The sequence below is a fragment of the Myotis brandtii genome, unplaced genomic scaffold, assembly GCF_000412655.1.
Source record: "Myotis brandtii unplaced genomic scaffold, ASM41265v1 scaffold314, whole genome shotgun sequence".
NCBI classification, from domain to species: domain Eukaryota; kingdom Metazoa; phylum Chordata; class Mammalia; order Chiroptera; family Vespertilionidae; genus Myotis; species Myotis brandtii.
In genome coordinates, this window is record NW_005362033.1 from 3,112,186 (window position 1) to 3,132,989 (window position 20,804).

General features: G+C 39.3%; 1 protein-coding gene across 12 annotated transcripts in view; it reads right to left on the reverse strand.

Moving 5' to 3' along the window:
* The window catches only part of NCOR1 (nuclear receptor corepressor 1), a 241,681-nt gene that overhangs the window by 29,522 nt on the left and 191,355 nt on the right, over window positions 1-20,804 (reverse strand). For 11 of the 12 annotated variants that reach the window (XM_014542879.1, XM_014542885.1, XM_014542878.1 and 8 more), the window contains 10 exons: window positions 15,885-16,045; window positions 13,791-13,911; window positions 13,591-13,692; window positions 13,144-13,244; window positions 10,760-10,925; window positions 8,444-8,584; window positions 6,804-6,887; window positions 6,137-6,393; window positions 4,373-4,733; window positions 1,554-1,781 (listed from right to left, as the gene is read on the reverse strand). In XM_014542879.1, coding sequence (XP_014398365.1) covers window positions 1,554-1,781; window positions 4,373-4,733; window positions 6,137-6,393; window positions 6,804-6,887; window positions 8,444-8,584; window positions 10,760-10,925; window positions 13,144-13,244; window positions 13,591-13,692; window positions 13,791-13,911; window positions 15,885-16,045 — 1,722 coding nt within the window. The remainder of the gene's footprint in view (window positions 1-1,553; window positions 1,782-4,372; window positions 4,734-6,136; window positions 6,394-6,803; window positions 6,888-8,443; window positions 8,585-10,759; window positions 10,926-13,143; window positions 13,245-13,590; window positions 13,693-13,790; window positions 13,912-15,884; window positions 16,046-20,804) is intronic. The other variant, XM_014542886.1, reaches the window with a different exon arrangement.

Genomic DNA, 20,804 nt, shown 5'->3' on the forward strand with positions numbered 1-20,804 from the left:
CACATCCCCAGTGGGGGATGTGCAGGAGGCAGCTGATCGATGTTTCTCTCTCGTCGATGTTTGTAACTCTCTATCCCTCCCCCTTCCTCTCTGTGGAAAATCAATAAAATATATTTTTAAAATAAAAAAAAAATGACAAGCAAATCAAAGTGCAATAAAATAAAGGACTGTAATAAACACTAAATAAAAGTATAAACATTCAACTTTTTCTGAAAGCTTGAGTAAACGAATATATATATATATAATGAATATATATATATATTCATTCTACCTAGAACAACATATGACAGGTTTTCTGGAATGTTTGCTTCCCATTCATCTAGAACTCCATAGCCAGGTAAGTCTGTCCACGGACTCCATGGGAACTTCTGTCTCAGTTCTGGACAGTCCCTAAGGGACTAGGAGTGGACTCCTCTGAAATGTTCTCAGTGAACACTTTGATGGCAGTAATACAGCTTTCCGATAAAATATTTTCTACACATACTCTTAGAAAGCTTGGCACACTGGTAATGAAGATTGCTTCCTTAAAGACCAAGGTAAAACACAAATGTTCTGTGTCCCAATTTCAACTTGAATGATATAACAAGCAAGAAGAGGTATGAGCAGAAAAAACATTAGAGTTGAGTCTGAGCAGGCAAGAGGAGGAGGGAGTGGGGCCTGGGAGGACAGGGTGGAGCCCACACAGCAGGTGGGTCAGGACAGACGGCCCAGCCGAGACTTTCCACCAACCTGCTGACTGTGCCCATGGGACTCCTTCCCTTTGCAGAGCAGCTGCCCCGCTCCTGGCGCAGCATCACCGTGCCCAGTGCAGACTGCTCTAGAAAACCTAGACACTTGCGCACCTACCAAATTTATATTCACCCACAGTCAGTCTGATCTTTTCAAAAGTTCCTTCTAGCTATACTTGCTACTATAATTATGTAACTTAATGAAATAATCTATAAATGAGAGAAAAATGAAAAGAGTGGTTTCCCTGGAAACTAACTATTTTGGGAAGAATCAATACAGAAGGTGAATCAAGTATGGACTAGACAATTTTAAAAGACCAGGGGAAAAATCTAGAAGCGTTCTGTATTTAGATTGATTTGAATGACTAAATTCTAACCTCACTTGAAAAACCAAACCTGGAAATGTAAGTGTTTACATAAGAAAGACAATGGTAAGGTTTCATTAGTAGACCTGGCCTCAGATTAGAACACTGGTAAATGAATGTCTATGTTGTAAATTAAAATGTTTAAGCTATGCCTGTGCCATTTAAAAATAATTCTTCATACACATTAAGCCACTTTTTCAATCAGCTTAAACAAATGCCATCAGATAAAAGGACTTTTGATATACCTATTACTTTTAGTTCTTTAAGGGGTACTGTAATATTTTGTTTCCTGACTTAGATGCTGATAACATGGGGGTGGTACAGCTTGTGAAAATTCACTGAGCTGTAAACTAATGATATGTGCAACTGTCTGCATACTGTACTTTAATAAACAGAAAGTTTAAAAAGTCACACAGGTATATTATTTCTTTCCATAAATTAACACTACCACTGTGCTTACCAGGATCCAGAGCCCTGTGAAACGGCATGGCTGGATCCAGGTGTGTGGGAAGATGGCTCCTATACACCTCTCCTGTGGTGCTGCCTCGATGATGGGGATCGAAAGGACTGTGGCTCACTACAGGGTCCACCCCAGGCACTGGAGACTTCGCTGGTATGCTTTCCCTCTGGGTAGGGGTCAGTGTCGATTTTCTTTCATGATTGATAGATTTGCTAGAAGAAAGCGTAACTGGAAAAAAGAGTCAACATCACAAATTCTTAAGAAAACTTGCTGAGTATGATATTTAACACTTTCTCAACCAATCAAATACAGACTACAGTCATATAATTTTGATCTTCCCTGTTCACTAAACATGCAACATTCAATCTCGCAAAATATGTAAATGTGAAGAACTAGCAGAAGATTTTGAGGTTTGCAGTTCACAAAATACCATGTGGGGGTGCGCATGTACAGTGTGATTGAAACTTCGTGGCCCATGCACAGAAGTCGGTATTTTGTGGAAAGCTGGTATTTTGTGGAAGAGCCACTCTTAAGGGGCCAAAGAGCCGCATGTGGCTTGCGAGCCACGGTTTGCTGAGCCGCAGTTTGCCGACCACTGGTCTAGGGAAAACCTCTATATACAGTACAGAGGTACTAGCCTTGGTTTCAGGCATCCACTGGGGTTTTGGAACATATTCCTTGCAGGTAAGGGGGAACCACTATTTTTCTTTGCTCTGTACTTGCAAAAGACTTTCTCATTACCACACCAACCTCCATCACCCCCCTACTCTAGCCTCTTCTTGTAGAAATGTTATTCAGAGAGGTTAGAGGATCCCATCAATGCTTATTATATGCAAACACTTATTGGCTATCACCCTCAATTGTTTTAATAACATAGCAAAACACTGTGATAGGTGATTTATAAGAAATATATATGTGGTCTTCATACATAGTTCCTAATTCATAGCTCCCAAACCCTTCGAATTTCCTAAGTATTAGAGGGACAAAGGTGTCTTGTTATGTTATGAGGTGGTGACTTCAAAGCACCCAGGAGAAGGGGATGACTGGCAGGAGAACCAATCAGGTGATTGGAGAGTTGAAACTTTCAGCCCTACTCCCTGACCTCCAGGGAGGCTGAAGGGTAAATCCAATTGTCAATGGCCAGTGATTTAATCAATCGTGCCTACAGAATAAAGCGTTCATAAAAAAGCTAAAGGACTGTCTTCAGAAAGCTTCCAGGTTGGTGGGCAATGGAGGTGCTGGGAGAGGCATGGAAGCGCCACACTCCTTATCACATACTTTGCCTATGCATCTCTTCCATTTGGTGGTCTGGTACCTAAAATGTTTCTCTGACTTCTGTGAGTTTTAGAAATTAACTGAACCCAAGAAGGGGGCTGTGGGAATCTCTGATTTATTGCCAGTCAGTCAAAAGTACAGGTAACAATCTGGACTAGCGATTGGCATCCTGCGTTGGAGGGTGTCCTTGGAACCTCCAGTCTGCAGCCAGTTGATCAGAAGCAGAAGTGGGTGGGAAAGGAGGAAGGAGGGAAGGGGTCTTGTAGGCTGAACCCTTAGCCTGTGGAATCTGATGCTATCTCTGGGTACATAGTGTTGGAATGGAGTTGAATTCTTGGATACCCTGCTGATGTCTGAGAGTTGCTTGTTGGTGTGGAGACCCCTTCCACACACACACACCATGTTGGAAACTGGGTCTCAGAATACCCAAAAAACACACACAGAAAATAAATTTTATCATTTTAGCCATTTTAAAGGGGCAGTTCAGTGGCATTAATATACTCACAACGTTATGCAACCATCGGCACCATCTAATTATTACTTTGATAATATCAACTTGACCATGATCAAACAAATCTGGTCAGAACCAAGAAACATACTCTGGTTCATTACATTCCCTTCCAAGCCTCAACTTGCTCAAATATAAAGTGCATTTTCCCTCCTCAAGGCAATTCTTCTTCAAAACTACAGCCAAAAGGTTTTGGACTCACCACCCCACTCAAGCAGGCACTTCCCTCTCTCCTCCCTCCATGCTACTACCACACCTCTCCCAACGCCTAAAACACACTTCTTCACAACTCCCGCAGTGTCCAGCCCAGGACCTTCAGCCCTCACATGAGCCCTCAATTAATATGCACTTCAATACAATTTAAAATAAGTGGAAACACTTTTAAGAAGGTGTCAGATTGTTTTAGGGAGCACCTGACAAAAATCAATGTCTCTCTTACCTTACTGATGTACCCACCAGTAACGAGAACAATAGTTCACATTTACTGAGTCCTTCAAACATGCCCAGCACTATTCTTTTAAAATTCTTTAAACATACGATCTAATTTTATCTACAAAACAATCCAGTGAGGCAGATCTTAATACTATGTTACCATTGTATGGATGAGGAAACACAGGCACAGAAAAAGTAACTTGTCCAAGTTCATGCAGTAAGAACAACCTTAGTTCAAGCCTGAACAGTCTTGCTTCCCAGCCTGAACTTTCACCTACCATACTGATTGCTGCTGAAGAAACAACTGTCAAAACTGACTTCCAGAAAAACTAGGATTAGCTGGAGGGGGTGGAGAGGACACTCTTAAGACTATCCTTATTCTACAGCATTTTTGGACTCCATCACACTCTGCACTTGATTAAAATACTGGGTATCTTACCCACAATTATGTCTACTTTTAATCTGGTAGCCCTCCATAGCCCTAGCATCAAGCACAATCTAAAGATCCTGTGACAACGTAAAGCTAACAATTTCACATTTACTACTAACCAGATGTGAAAAAGCGCAATAAAAATGATCAGACAAGGACACAAGAATAGCATACCATCAGAAGTTCTATTCATCATGGGTGAGCCTCTGGACATGGTGTTCTGATAACTCACAGGTGTCCGCCGTGCACTGGAGTCGTCATAAATCCCCGGACTCATCTGTGCTTTGGGAGCTTCATGAAGTGTTGACCTAAGAACTGAGGTGCCAGAGCTTACCACGGATGTATGCCGGGAACGCACTTGCTCGCCCGCTTTTACATCCTCGTATTTTCCCCGTTCTATCACTTTTATGTTCTCTGGCACAATTTCCAGTGGAGGCATTCCACGAGTTAGTTTGCTAGGTCCTGTGATTAAGGATTTGACATTGTGTTTGATGGCAGATTGACCTGAGGTGTTGTCAAACTTTATTGGTGTACCCTAAAAGGAAAGAAACAAACATTACAGGTAGCCCAAAGCACCTGAATATTTTCCCATCTAAGGTCTATGTTTGGCTCATGGAAATTATAGTTTGCTATAGTAGTCTTTTTTCTTTTCAATTGCAGTTTACATTCAATATTATTTTGTATTAGTTTCAGGTGTACAGCATAGTGATTAGACAACCACATACGGTGGGGCCTTGACTTACAAGTGTCCCGACTAACGAGTTTTTCGAGATACGAGCCGTCTCTCGCCGATTTTTTGCTTTGAGTTGCGAGCTAAAATTTGGGTTATGAGCCAGCTTCAGATACCCCACCGCTAGTTGGCGCAGCGAACGTCACAGTGAACACCACAACATCAGCCCAGCATCACGTGTCTCACTCCTTCACTTTAAGATTTGACATATGAGTAATTTGAGCTACCAGCTCCGTCACGGACCGAATTAAACTCGTAAGTCAAGGCCCCACTGTACTTTACAAAGTGGTCCCCTGATATTTCAAGTACCCACCTGGCACCATACATAATTATTATACTATTGCTGACTATATTCCATATGCTATGCTTTACACCCCTGTGACTATTTTGTAACTACCAATTTGTACTTTTTAATCCCTTCACTTTTCACCCAGCCCCCCAACTCCCCTCCCCAGCTATTAACCCTGTTTCTTCTCTGTATCTGTAAGTTTGTTCTGTTTTGTTTGTTCCTTTATTTTATTTTTTAGATTCCACATATAAGTAAAATCATATGGTATTGGTCTGATTTATTTCACTTAGCATAATACCCTCTAGGTCCATCCATGCTGTTGCAAATGATAAGATTTCATTTTTTTAATGGCTAAGTAATATTCCATTGTATATATGTACGACTTTTCTTTTTAATTCTCTTCCAAGGATATGTTTTTATTGATTTTTAGAGAGGAAGGAAGAGAAAGAGAAAGAGAAAGATCAATGTGAAAGAAAAACATACCAAAACCTAGGTATGTGCCCTGATCGGGAATCAACCAACAACCTTTTGGAAAACGGGATGTTCCAAGTAACTGAGCCACCATCTATTAAAGGGCACTTGGGTTGCTTCATCTTGGCTATTGTATATAATAGTTCAATGAATATAGGGGTGCACATATTCTTTCAAATTCGTGTTTAGGATGTAGTAATCTTTATTGTCTGTGTGCATGTCTCGATCAAAAGCCCATGGATCCTGAGTTACGTACTTTCCCACATTATACACAGCACACTATGAACACAATAAAAACTAATGATAAAGCATACATAAAACTTTCACGCTTACTTCCAAGAGACCTGACCTCAAAAGGACTACTTATTAAGTTGAACTTTTTAAAATGCTTCATAAATATTACAGTCTAAAGTGGAATGACTGGCAAAAAGAACCACAATCCAGTTACCTGGGAGATGGAACCCTCAATTATTGGCCTTGTGCTTTGGACCACTTCTGGAGTTTTCCGGCTTTCCTGAGTTAAAATATCTTGTCGTGGAATCTCGTGAATGGAACGCCCCATTTCTTTGATGGTGGTAATGCCATCATATGGTTTTCCTTTGGTAATGGCACCTTCAAATGCTCGTATGGGAGGACTCTCCCTTTTAATTTGTTTGGGATATTTAAGGCCATCTTCAAAGCTTTCAGTTGTTGCTCTTGGTGTGCCTTCAAATAAGAATTCAAGAAACATACTTATTAAAACAATGCCCATGGTTGCATAAAAATGCCACTGAACTGTACACTTAATGGTTTAAATGGTAAATATTGTTACAATTTTACAATTAAAAAATATTAATGCCTTGTCATCTTGCAGTTTCTAATCAATTTTCTGTTTATAGCAGATCTTTAAATAATCATCAGTCATTTTTTAGGGTTGCAAAATTTCATACATCATTCATCACAATACAGACCAGAATGGTTATTACATAACAAAGATATCTCTACATTAAAAAAAAAATTAAATATCTAATATTTCAAAGGGGAAAATATCCTGAAAAACATGTTTCACATACTGCAAATTAATGTCAAACTAGTATGCCAGTGAGGGAGTCACAACAAACAAGCAAAATGTTTACCCTGCATTATGGAACCAGAGAGCACAGTCCTTTCTTTGAGGTCAGAATGAGGGCTCCCCCTGGGCAATGCTCGGCATATCAGTCCTTCAAAACAAGAAAGCAATTCAAGTATTAAACACAATGTGTATGTCAATCCACATGTACTTATACTGTCCTTAGAGTATATGTTTTTGATAAAAGCTCTATGGAGAAAGGGGTATCATTGTAAACTATGTATGGTGCCAGGTGGGCACTAGACTTATCTGGGGGATAACTTTGTAGATTATATAAATGTCTAAGCATTATGCTGCACATCTGAAACTAATATGACATTGAATATCAACTATATTGAAAAAAAAGGGGGGCTATTTTAAATCTGTGAGCTATTCAGAAGCATGTCATGGAATAAAAGTTGGAAGTACCACTATTCCTTTTTAAATCTTTTCCTAATAGAAAATGGGCACAAAAGACATCTATTAGAGGTCAAAAAGGAAAGAAAGACACTTTCAAAGCTAAATCTAAAATCCCAATGCTTCTTTATCAAGGTGAGAGAAAATACAAAGGGACTGAAAATCATTGTTAACTCTGAAATACATCTGTGAGAAAGAGAAAACATGAAAAATAGATAACTCGAAAGTATATAAAACATTAAATGAAACATGCAAATCAAAATTAAAGCGTTATAAATAAGCTCTTAATAAGCTTCATGTTATATGTGTACAGGGTGGGGCAAAAGTAGGTTTACAGTTGTTCATATGGAAAATAATGCAATAATTAATAAATAATACAAGAATAAATTCTATTTCACATACAACTTTGTCCCACCTTGTATTGCTGATAAGTTGAGGGGTCCTTACCCTGTTTTTAGTATTTCATCCCGAGTAAAATTAAACAGTTGGGGCAGGTTAAGAGTTCAAGAAAGTGAGTCATTAAGAAAAAAACCCAGCCCGGCCGTGGTTGCTCAGTGGTTGAGCATCAACCTATGAATCAAGAGGTCACGGTTTGATTCCTGGTCAGGGCACATGCCCCGGTTGTGGGCTCCATCCCCAGTGTGGACCATGCAGGAGGCAGCCGATCAATGATTCTTTCCCATCATTGATGTTTGTTTCTCTCTCTCCCTCTCCCTTCCTCTCTGAACTCAATAAAAATATATTTAAAACAAAACCAAACCATACTATCATTTACTGAATGCATATCCTAAGATCAGCACAGGATGGATGGCTGTCTCTAACAATGGTAGGTACAATCCCCTAATTGACAGAAGAGAAAAGAGGTTCAGAGAAATTCACCAAGAAAGGGGAAGCAGGGATTCAAATACATGTCTTTGCTCTATCCATTACACCACTTTATCTGCCTCACAATACAAAGTTCTAATGAATTTTACATTTTTAAACTCATTTATCTCAGAAAAAAATCTACAAATTATATGAGAATTTTAATAGTCACCTACAATGTGACCAATTCTGTTTAATTTTTACTTCCCTCCACTGTCATGTAGCACCTGATTTGTATGTCAATATGAATAGGAAGTTAATTTCATATTAATACAGCATCTATTTTATACAGTATACATATTAATAATATACAACCTAACCCAACAATGCACATTTACTAGACCAAATTAAATGTATCTAAATGCTGTTCTGGAAACAAGATTTTACCCTCTAATGGTGCTGACACGGGAGACTCCCTCATTGACAACCCTTGCTTTATATTTCCTTCCACTGATTCATAGCTTCTTTTCAAACTGATTTCATGAGCTGTTCTTGGACTCCTTGTCCCTTCTCGGGCGTTCTTAATATCTGCAAAATATAGGAAAATGAATTGCTCAGACAGAGCTCAAGGTCCATTGTACAGTAAGGAAGTTATTATAATTTCATAGTCTATCTTATAAAAATAGTAATATAAAAACTAGTCTTAACCAAAAATATACATCTGTGCAAATGATATTTATAAAAATGTTTTTGGTCATTCAAATATATTTATTGAGTTCAGGCTTACAGATAAGGTTAACAAATTAAGTCCCTTTGTCCATGAAACTTACCTAATAGTAGCAGATACAGATAAATTACTAGGTAATTACTATAGAGTATAATAAGTACTATGAAAGAGAAGTACAATGTGCTATGAGAATGCTGGAAGGGAAACCTAACACTTAAAGGTAGAGGTAAGACTGCCTAGAAAAAGTAATGTTTAAGCTGAGAACTGAATGACAAAAGTTGCTTAAGTCAAAAGTAAAGGGAGAGCCCTGGCTGGTGTGGTTCAGTGGTTGGAGTGTCAATCTGCACACAGAGGGTCTCGGGTTTCATTCCCGGTCAAGGGAACATACCTGGGTTGCAGGTTCCATCCCAGGCCCAGTCGGGGCGCACGCGGGAAGCAACCAATTGATGTATCTCTCTCACATAGATGTTTCTCTCTATCTCTCTCTATCTCCTTCCCCCACTCCCTTCCTTCCATGCTCTCTCTAATAAAATAAAATAAAATCATTGGGAAAAATATCCTTGGGTGAGGATTAACAACAACAAAAGAGGTGGCACAGGCCAAGGGAATAATGAACACAAAATCCCGAGGGCAAGACAGAATATGATACATTAAAAGAACTTAAATTCAGCCCTGGCTGGGTAGCTCAGTTGGTTAAAGCATCATCCAGATACACCAAGGTTGGGGGTTCGATTTCCAATCAGGGCACATACAAGAGCAACCAATGAATGCATAAATAAGTAGAACAACAAATCAATGTCTGTCTCTTCCCACTCCCTTCCTCTCTCTCTTTCTCTTAAAAAAAAAGGGGGGGGGGACTTAAACTCAGTTAATGGCCAATGTATAGAGTGAAGCTGGGAAGAAGAGTGCAGGGGGAGTAACTGCAAAGGGCCTAAGGGGAAAAGTGAGAAGGGAACAATCTGAAGAGATAAGCTGGAAGCAGATCATGGAAGGGTGATTAAGCCAAGGTAAGGGATTTATGATGACCTTAAAGGCAATGGAGGGTCCAGCAGGAAGTGACATGATGTACAGTTCTGACTATGGGTTAAAACTGAAGGCAGGGAGATCAGTCAGGCAGCTACTTAGCCATCCAGATGACAGATGATGGTAACAGTGGGGAATAAAATGAAATGGACAGATTCCAGAGACTTTAGGGAAGAGAAGAGAAACAACTTTGTGACTGGTTGATTGGATGTGGAAAGCTTCAAATGGAGGAGTCAAAGATCACATTCAGATTTCTGTCTTAGACAAGGTACATTAATTTTCTTGCCCCAGAAACAAAATGTAAACCAATATATGCCAGAATGTTAAAGCAACAAAGGAGGAAGGAAATAAGAAAGTTACCATATACCTTGTGTCAGGCACTGTGTGCTCACATACTTTATTTCTTTATATTTGAAGAGAAAGGTAAAGCATGACTAGTGACCACTCAGATCATAAAAACAATTGCAAATGAGAACTCAAATCTAGCTCATCACCTGGCTTTTATAAAAAGAACTGAGTCATTCTTATAAAATCATAACTCTGGGAAAATATAACTTAAGAATACATCTAAAGAATTATTTTCTTATAGACATTAAAATATTTACATTTAAGGATAATTTAAATTCAATATTCTTCCAGGATCATCAGACTATCATCTACTCCCTAATGCTTAACTCATAAAATAGGAATCTCTTTAAAATAAATGTGATTCTATTAAAGATAACAAAGAGCCTTTTCCTAGGCTAAATCAACAAATTAGAGTTGATGTTAGCTACACTTATGTGACACTTACTATGAGGTTTGCACTGTTCATCACTTTTCATTGACTGTCTCAGTTAATTTTTCACAAACATTTCATGAGAAGGTACTATTATCAACCCCTTTTACACAGAGGAAACTTGTGCTCAGGGAAGGGAAACTGCCTTCCCTAAAGCTAGTATGTGGAGCATCAGAGGCCATGTTTTTAGTCACATGTTGTAGTATTGGCTTCATTGTATAGACATAATACTTACTATCATAAGATAAGATGTGTCCACTTTTGCCTTCATAAATAACATGGCCTTTGGATGCAGCTTCCTCTCTGCCTTTCTCAGGACTGCTCTCTTCAGATATTCTAGAAATGGGCCCCTTCACCAAAGCCTCAGTTGGTATGCCAGCCTGGGACAGAGCTGGGGTACCCTGCCATCAAATCAAACACAAGTACCAGAAAAGTCACTCAAGTTTAGTGGAAATGCAAGATACCTAAAATTTAATCTACCACATTGAGAGTCAAACCAACCCATATTTCCAAAGAAGAAAAAACGAGCACATGAGAGAAAATCAGACATTAAGTTTTTATAAACATAAAAAAATACTATATATCTTTATCCTTGAACACTGACACAAAAAACCTCTTAAAATGTTGATAAATATGAGTTGAACCAGCTTTCTTCGACAGTGTGAAGTTAAACCTTTATAAAGGCACTTAACTGGAGAAAGAAAAAACTGTGTTAAGGCCTTAAATCATGCAAAATTTATTAAGTTTCTTCAAAATTTCTAATAAAAATAAGATAAAAATAATAATAAAATAAAATAAAAAGAATAATAAAAATAAGATGATAAATTAAGTTGTAACTTTCAGAATACCACAACTTTCTCTTATAATGTGGTAAGAGGAATAAAGAACTTTCAATTCCCAAACTTCTGCTGGGTTAGACCCCTAGTCATCAGTAAGAGAAAAGGAAGAAAAATTCAGATGTCTCTATTTTGTGATATGGATTCAGTTTAGGTCCTATCATCTGAATTTTCACCATCATTAGTCCTCTTTTGGGTTGCCTATGACCATGGTTCTTTTTACCTTTCCTTTGAACAATAAACCCTTCCTTCTAGGAAAATCATTCATGAAATCTAATATGTAAAGTACTTGGCACAAGTGAACTGCTTGGGATGAAATGGAAGTGGAAGGGCCAGGCCTAGCTCACTCACACATTTTGAGTTCTCAAAATTCTAGACAGCACAATTTGAAATGACATGCTTACAGCAGGAAGAATAATGAGACCAATACATTTCCTCATTTAGCCATTAAGTGAGCTCAGTAGCAAACATCTGGAAGTTCTTCATACCTACTTTGAAAGTGCCCATGTCAGACTGATTTAAAAATAAACAGATAAAGCCCAGCCTCATTTGATATAGTTCATTCTGTCTTCCTACCCACAGTTTGGATACTAGAGTGAAAATGAAGAAGAAAAAATAATATGCATAGGCCATTTACTTTTCTTCTGTTTATATTAAAGTATTTGCTTATTCTACAAACTAATTTCAGGGGAACATATATTTTGGTCAAATGTGGAAGGAGAGATCTGAATTGTATGTAACTTTCTAGATTACTATATGCTATCTCCTATAAACCAGCGGTTGCCAACCTTTCGGACCTCACGGACCACCAGTGGTCCAGAGACCACTGGTTGGCGACCACTGCTATAAACCATGTCTTAAGGAGGAATCACTGGGAGATCTTATTAAATGGAGTATCTGATTCAATAGGTCTAAAGTGGGGACTGAAACTTCTGCATAATTTAACAAGCTCCCAGGTGATGCTGATGCTCTGGGGCACAAACCATACTTGGTCAGCAAGGTCCTAGAGCATGGGTCTCAAATGGGCATGCAGCAGAATCACCGGAAGGCTGAAAAACCCAGTTTGCTGGGTCTCCTCCCCATGGGTGAGATTTCAGTACATCTGGGGTGGGGCCTCATTTATATGTCCAACAATTTCTCAGGAGACACTGATGCTGCTGATCTATGGACCACACTTTAACAACCACTGTCCTAGGAAACAGGAACAAAGGACAAGGAGGAGGAATAGAACAGAAAACCTGTGATAGGTACAATGTGCAAAATACAGAACTCTGTTTATAATAACTTCCCAACATAGAATTTTCCATTCCCAGATTTATATTAATAAAGAAGCTAAGGAGTAAAAAAAAAAAAAAAATTAAAAAAAATAAAGAGGCTAAGGAGTGTTTTACATTTCAAACTAAAATTAACATTTAAGTGAGGAAAATACCTTTTATTACTCAAAATTGGCAATTTATTTAGCCTAAAATTGGAAGAAGATACTTGATTTTTGGTGCTTTTGTCAATGCCATCCATATTTCCTAATTTAGCATTAGATTCTAGCAAGGCAGCTTACATAGTAAGATTACAGACCTTTCAAATGAATCACAGCTAATAGTCAAAATAATCACATTAATGACTTTATGCAGACAGTTTATGGATCTGGGATTTATCATCACTGAAACCCAGTTCCAATACCCAGAACAATGAACAACTTAATCACAAAGCTATATAGCTGGACAGCAAAAGCTCTTGAGACTTTTCCTCCAGTGTTCCCAGCATTTCAGGAATGATCGTAACTAACCTGAGTGATAGAGCCCCGTAGTGATGGGATGCTTTCCACGGAAATTTTGCTTGTTGGAGTACCCCGGGTGATACTTCCTTCTTGAGTGGCTCCTGTGGTACCTGAATAACAACAAAATCATTGGCAAATTATATCCTCTACAGCAAAGAAAACACACAAACATCACCCCATACTTGGGAGAGGGATAAGAGAAGGAAATAGCAGCACACAAAAAAAATTTTTGTTTTCTTGAAATGTACTTTTAAAGTAATATTGCACTTATTACAAAGGACTGCTGAAATATGGAATTTCAAAGTTCTTAAGTCATTTTTATATGGAAAGAAAACTTAAAGTTAGAATTTGAAGGCTCTAACTTAAAAACCCACCATTAAAACATATCAATTACTTACTTTAATAAATTAATTGGGGACAAAAGTTTAATATTTCTGCCGAACAGCATATTTTTACCTCTGACCACTCCTTCATGTTGTGCCCTGACCAATAAACCCTCAGGTTGTGAGTTTTGGCTTCGGGGAGAAAATTCTTCCTGCTTGATATAGGGCACAGTAGCTATGGACCAAAGCAAAAGAAAAATGTAGAGATCAACTGCTGAGTTACTGACTATGATGCTATAAAGGCAGAAACATGATGAACAGTTACTCACTGACCTGCTTTGGCAGATTCCTGTTGCCGTGGTAGTCCAAGAGAGATAGAGCCCACTGAGGGCTTAGTGGTTTCTTGAGGGTAGGAAGCCTGATTATGAGAAGTCAAATAAGTGCCAGGTGTTCCCTAAAAATAATTTTAAAAGTCCAAAATAACAGTGTCTTTTCGCAAGGTCAACTACAAAGTTAATGTTCACATTTCTGTTTATAAAAATTTATACCCCCAATGCCCAAATATTAAAATAGATATTTATAAAGCAAGAAAATCCTTACACGGCCAAGTAATCTATGCTTATATGGTCAATTAATTAAATGTTAACTAATACAAAATTAACAAAATGGTCAAATTTTAAAATATCTATACTCACATGGTAAATTCATTTATGCTTACATGGTCAATTAAGCTGTGATGAAGGAGGCAGGAATATACAATGGGGAAAAGAGTTTCTTTGTAAACTGAGCATATACATGCAAAGAAAAAAAAGAAGCTGACTACTTTCTTACATCACATACAATAATAAACTCAAAATAAATTAGTCCTTTGTATGCCATAAGTGTCTATAGACGCAAGCGGCAGACCTTCCCCACACACCACGCGCGTCTATCGCCGCAAACCTCGCATATCAACTCTGGTCACCCAATTTTAAAATCAGATTTGTTAGTGACATCTCTGGGTTTGTAGAGAAAATTATGGTAACTTAAATTCATAAATATTCCAGCACATATGGAAGAAATGGGCATGGTTTCTTTTTTGGACACGTGGCAGTTAACTGGTTAAAGACTTAAATATAAGACTGAAACCATAAAACTCCTAGAAGAAACCGTAGGCAGTAAATTCTTTTATTTTATTCTTAGCAATATATTTTTGAATATGTCTCCTCAGGCAAGGGCAACAAAAGCAAAAATAAACAACTGGGACTACATAAAACTAAAAAGCTTTTACAGAACAAGGGAAATCAACAAAACATCAAAAAAGGCAACCTAGCTAACAGAGAATTGTTGTCCATTCTAGAACTTCTATAACCTAGTAACAAAAAGACCAAATAAAACTTGTTAAGACTTAAACAGTCACATCACAATCAGATGTGCAAAGAGCCAATAAGTACATCAAAAAGTGCTCAACCTCATTTGTTGCCAAAGAAATGCAAAATAAAACTACAAAAACATTACACACCCCCTAGATTACATATACCCAGCAATTCCACTGTCAGAATTATACAAAATAAATGAAAACATATGCCTACAAAAAGCCCAGAAAAAAATGTTCCTATCTGTTGTATTCATAGTAGCCATAAACTAGAACAGTTCAGGTTTCCATCAGCAAGGAAATGGATAACAAACTGGTATGCTCATACAATGGAGTATTCAGCAATAAAAAGGAAGAAACTACTGATTACACAAAAACCTGGATAAATTCCTAAAACCACTATGCTAAGTTAAAGACAGACACAGTACACACTGTGTAATTCCATTTATATGAAGTTCTGGAAAAGGCAAAACTAATCTATGACAATAGAAAGCAGAACAGTGGTTGCTTCAGGCATTGGAAAAGGAGACTGCTCAGAAAAGGGCAAGAGAAAATATTCTGAAGTGACAAAAATGCTCTATAACCTTAGCATACGTAAATAGAATCTTTAAAAGTAACATTTTACTGTCGCTGGCTGTGCACAACAGAAAAAACTGAGTGAGTCATTAAGATCAGACCATGTTAAAAAAAAAAAAAAGACATATATTGGCCAAAGTCAGAATAAACTAAGGCTTGCCAATCATCTAAGATTTAACATGTAGAGCCTTTACAATAGTCAAAAGATATTCTAGTTACTTGACAACGCTCCATTTTCACTTCCATTACACTAGGCTTCAGAGCACATATGCCTTTTGTAAGTTAAACCAGACAGTGTGCCGGAGCCCACTATCTGGGCATGTAACTCACACAAACTTCCTGGGCATGGCATGGAGTACAGTGATTGCTGCATTTTCTGGTCATATATAAACAAATTATTTATTTATTAGGATTTTGACAGATCAGTATGAGGAGGGAAAATTTTTACCAAAGCCATATTCACCAGGAAAAGCTACTGGGAAGAAAAGCCATTTTACCTGTGAGATGGAGCCACCCAGTATAAAAGATGGTTTTTCTGAAGCCACTGTGGTTTTGGATGACGGGATGAGAGGAGGAGGTGGCCTAGTGGGTCGAGTTGTTGGAAGCCGAACCCCTTCAGGGAGATTAGTTATCACGTGATGTGGAGTAGGCTGGAGGACTTTTAAAAGGAAGAAAAAAATGATTTAAAATAGTCAATTTGCCAGTCTGCAACATTTTACCTATCACAGTCATTTCTAAATTTTTGAATCAAAAATTAGAATATAAGTGCAAGATGAAGCTGAGGATGAACATTTCTATTTTAAACCTCCCTGTTACTTTAATTAAACCTGTATACACATTCAGGTCACTAATGGTATTTGTGAGGTTGAAATATTCAACTCCCCATCAAACCAGAGCTTTCAATTAAATGTTCATTTCAAACTATTTCTGTGTAGCATATGTAGACAGAATCTTTAATAATTTTTGTTCTCACTCTTTGGACCTCACAATGGAGGTGAGATAAACGAGTGCTTCTTAGGGATAGTTGATATTACAACTTTGGAGAAGATACTGACATGATTGACAACTAATTATATAATCTCTATGCACCTCTCGTAAGTTGAGAAACATTTACTGATTCTAGCTCTCTCAGACTCTTGAATTTCTGCGATAGGTGGGGGAGAATGGAGATCTCAAGTTTTTTACAAAGTACATGTACTCTTAAGAGAAAAGCCAGTCAAATGTCACAGTATACATGTGCCAACATAAATTTCCCAGTGGCCCAGTGAATCTCAACTGAATATAACTAACTAGAGGCCTGGTGCACGGATTTGTGCACATTGAAAGGTAATTATTTTGAAAGTGTCTGGTGGGGTGGGCCTGGGCGAGAGGGGCTGGCCACGCCCTGGAGCCAACCTCTGGTGGTCCCTCCCAGGCTGGCCACACCTGGGGTGGTGTCTCTGGAGTGAGCAGGGTCCCTCCGGCAGGTGAGTTCCCTCAACCTGGCCTGAAGGGATAGGGCAGAAATCGGCAGTCTGACATTCCCTGAGGGGTCCCGGATTGCGAGAGGGCACTCTGCAAATTTGCTGTTGCTCTGCAGCTCCTGCATTGAGCATCTGACCCCTGGTGGTCAGTGCACGTCATAGCTACTGGTGGGTCAGCCGGTTGGCCGGTCGCTTAGCCTTTTATATATTAGAGGCCCAGTGCACGAAATTTGTCTCCAATCTGGGCCCCCTCAAGGAATGTCTGACTGCCCATTTAGGCCCGATCCAGGCCGTCGGACATCCCTCTCACAATCCAAGACTGCTGGCTCCCAACTGCTCGCCTGCCTATCTGCCTGCCTGATTGCCCCTAACCACTTCTGCCTGCCAGCCTGATCACCCCCTAACCACTCCCCTACTAGCCTGATCGACACCGAAATACCCCCCTGCTGGCCAGATCGCCCCCAAGTGCCCTCCCCTGCAGGCCCGATCGCCCCCAACTGCCCACCCCTGCTGGCCCTGTCATCCCCAACTGCCCTCCCCTGCTGGCCTGACTGCCCACAACTGCCCTCCCCTGCAGGCCATCTTGTGGCCACATGGAGGTGGCCATCTTGTGTTGGAGTGATGGTCAATTTGCATACTGGTCATGACTAATTAGCATATCTGGGCTAATTAACATATCCCTTTCTTATTATATAGGAATAGATGATGGAATGCAGAAAAACAAAGTAATTTTGAAAAGGCAAGGACATACCCTGGAACAGCACTTCATTGGCAAGATTAAACTACCCATGTCTAACATCAGTAGGTAGATGGCCAGTACCCACTGTACTGAGGAACGATATTTGTTTACCTGGTGGGACACTTACAGGGAGCTGCCCTCCTACTGGGCTGTGGAGCGGCTTTACTGAACTCTCGCGGAGAGAGCCTACGGGGTGGTGCTGACCATGCTCCAGTATTGTACACACATGCTTCCTGCTCTAGAGCACGTCTGACCTCAGCATAAGGCATAGAGGCAACTGATTTTCCTATGAAAGTTAAAGTTATCAAAATAAGGGAAGAACCCCAAATTGAAATAGTAAGTGTGAAAGAACCAAGCCCACACCATCCAGGGGCAGATCCAACCGTATGCTAATGTCAAGGTCTAAATAAAATTCCTCCAGAGAGGTTAAGAAACCCTATAAATCTAAATCTTCTGTGTGCATACACCATCACTATGACCTAATAAAATCCTCAAAAATTCAATTACATTTTTACCTGTAAAAGGAAAAAAACCTCCTCTTTACTCTGATTGGGAAAATCAAATGTTTTCCTATGCAATAAAGACTACAACAGGCTAACATCAGATTATCCAGCCATTCTGTAAATTCAAGTCTGGCCTGAATTAGAGGTCAGATATCTGAGGATTCCAAATCTTATAATTAGCCCGTTTAAGCCCACTGCTTAATATGCAGAGCAATAAATGTTATAGGAAATGAAAGGAGCTTTTCAAAAGGTGCAGTCAAACTAACCCAAGAAACAGGCTTATAAAATTATAAATTTTACTGCAATAATGCTAATGAAAATTACTCTACATAATTTATTTCCACATAAAGTATAAAAAAAACTTTAAGCATTTTAAGGATAGCCCTGGCCGGGTAGTTCAGTTGGTTACAGCATCACCCTGATACACTAAGGCTGTGGGTTCAATTTCCAGTCAGTGCACATATATCAAGCAATGAATGCATAAATTAAGTGGAACAGCAAATCGATGTTTCTCGCTCTCTCTCTTACCCCTTCCTCTCTAAAATCAATAAATTTGAAATTTTAAAAAAGGTAATACCAGTTAAAAAAAATAAAGTTCATATCAGATATGAGTTATATTAAGACTTAAAATATATATGTATATATTATATACAAATTTTATTAAGATAAAATGAACACATTGTAATTTTGGAAAATCAGAAAAGCACAAAGAAGAAAGTGAAATCACTCATAACCCAAATCAGTTAGATTGTGGCATTTTAATGTCTGCCAGAATAAATTCCTTTTCATTTATTATTCTTTTGCTTACCTAGTCTTAGTCATTTATTTTTCCAGATAAGCCTAAATTTAAAGTCATTCTGAGTAGTTCCTCCCCAGAGTATCACTGGAATTTTCACTGGACTTGCATTAAATTTATGAATATAGAAGACTTGACATTTTACAATGAGTTTTCAAATTAAGAAACCTATATATTTTCATATAGTTCTTAAATATCCTTTGATAAAAATTACTTATAGAGATTTTATATTTTGTTGCTAGGAAAACCATCTTCTTCATATATGAGTTATATAGATAGTAGAGGCCCGGTGCACAAAATTCATGCACGGGGAGGGGGGTCCCTCAGCCCAGTCTGCACCTTCTTGCAATCTGGGACCCCTCGGGGAATGTCCAACTACCGTATTGTATGCAGGGATTGGGTCTAAACTGTCAGCCGAACATCCCCCTCGCAATCCGGGACCGCTGGCTCCTAACCGCTCGCCTGCCAGCCTGAATGCCCCTAACCACTCTGTTTGCCTGCCTGATCACCACTAACCACTCGCCTGCCTGCCTGATTACCCCTAACTGCCTCTGCCTGCCTGCCTGATCACCCCTAACCACTCTGCCTGCCTGCCTGATGCCCCTAACTGCTTGCCTGCCTGCCTGATCGTCCCTAACCGCCTCTGCTTCGGCCCTTCCACCCGGGACCCAGGCTTCCCTCCTCCGGTCGGCTGCAGGCACCCGGGACCCATGCCGGCTTTGCCCGGGCCAGCCGCAGGCACCCAGGACCCAAGCCGGCTTCATCTGGGCAGGCACCAGGATCTCGGGTGGCTTCCCGGCCTCCGGGGCAGGTTCCCCTGGACCAGGCCCTGGCTTTATCCAGGACGTCGGACGTCCGGAAGACGTCTGGTCGATCCGGTCTAATTAGAATGTTACCCTTTTATTAGTATAGATAACTGATTATTGCCGACATACAGGAAAGAAGGATGAGGATTTCTGCATATTTATTTTTTCTTAGAAACTTGAATGTTCCCTTTAGCTCTAATAACTTTTCAGTTGATTCTTTTTTTTTTAAACATTCTAAGACTGTTTTTAAAAAAAATATATTTTTATTGATTTCAGAGAGGGAGAGGGAGAAATAGATAGAAACATCAATGATGAGAATCATTGATCGGCTGCCTCCTGCATGTTCCCTACGGGGGATTGAGCCCACAACCCAGGCATGTGCTCTGACCAGAACTGAACCTGGGACCCTTCAGTCCACAGGCTAACACTCTATCCACTGAGCCAAACCAGCTAGGGCTTCAGTTGGTAGTCTTATCCTGTGATTAATAATTTGTCTTCTCCCTTCAAATAGCTAAAGCTCTTCTTTGATCCTTTTGTCCTTACTACACTATACTAAGTAATGGTGGGCATCCTGGTAGTTCCCTTCCAATGGGAAGGTCTCTGGCATTTCACTATTAATGGAAGGTTTATAATTAGTTTCAAATAGAGACTCATTAGCAAAAGGCATAAAAAGTTCTTTGGTTCACAAAGATATTTTTAAAAACCAGAAATAATTATAGTAACATTAGCTAATATTCAGTATGTACTATGTGCAGAGCACCATGCGTCACATGAATTATATCATTAGACCTCATGACCAGTGATATTATTAACACCATTTTACAGATGAGGAAACTGAGGCTCAAAGAATCACATCTAACTGTCCAAGGAAGGTCATGGGACCAGGAATTTTTCAAAAGCAATCTAAGTCCTGCCCTAACCTCTAGAGCACAGCGCACTGGTGCCTCTCTGAAGCACTCCGTGTTGACTTTCAGATGCCTCTGGGGCATCCATTAGGATAGCTGTACTCTCCCTTCTTTGACATCCTATATAATAAAAGCATAATATGCAAATTGATCGAACAGAGGAATGACCAGTCAGCAGGGGGTGGGGCCAGTTAGCAGAGGGAGG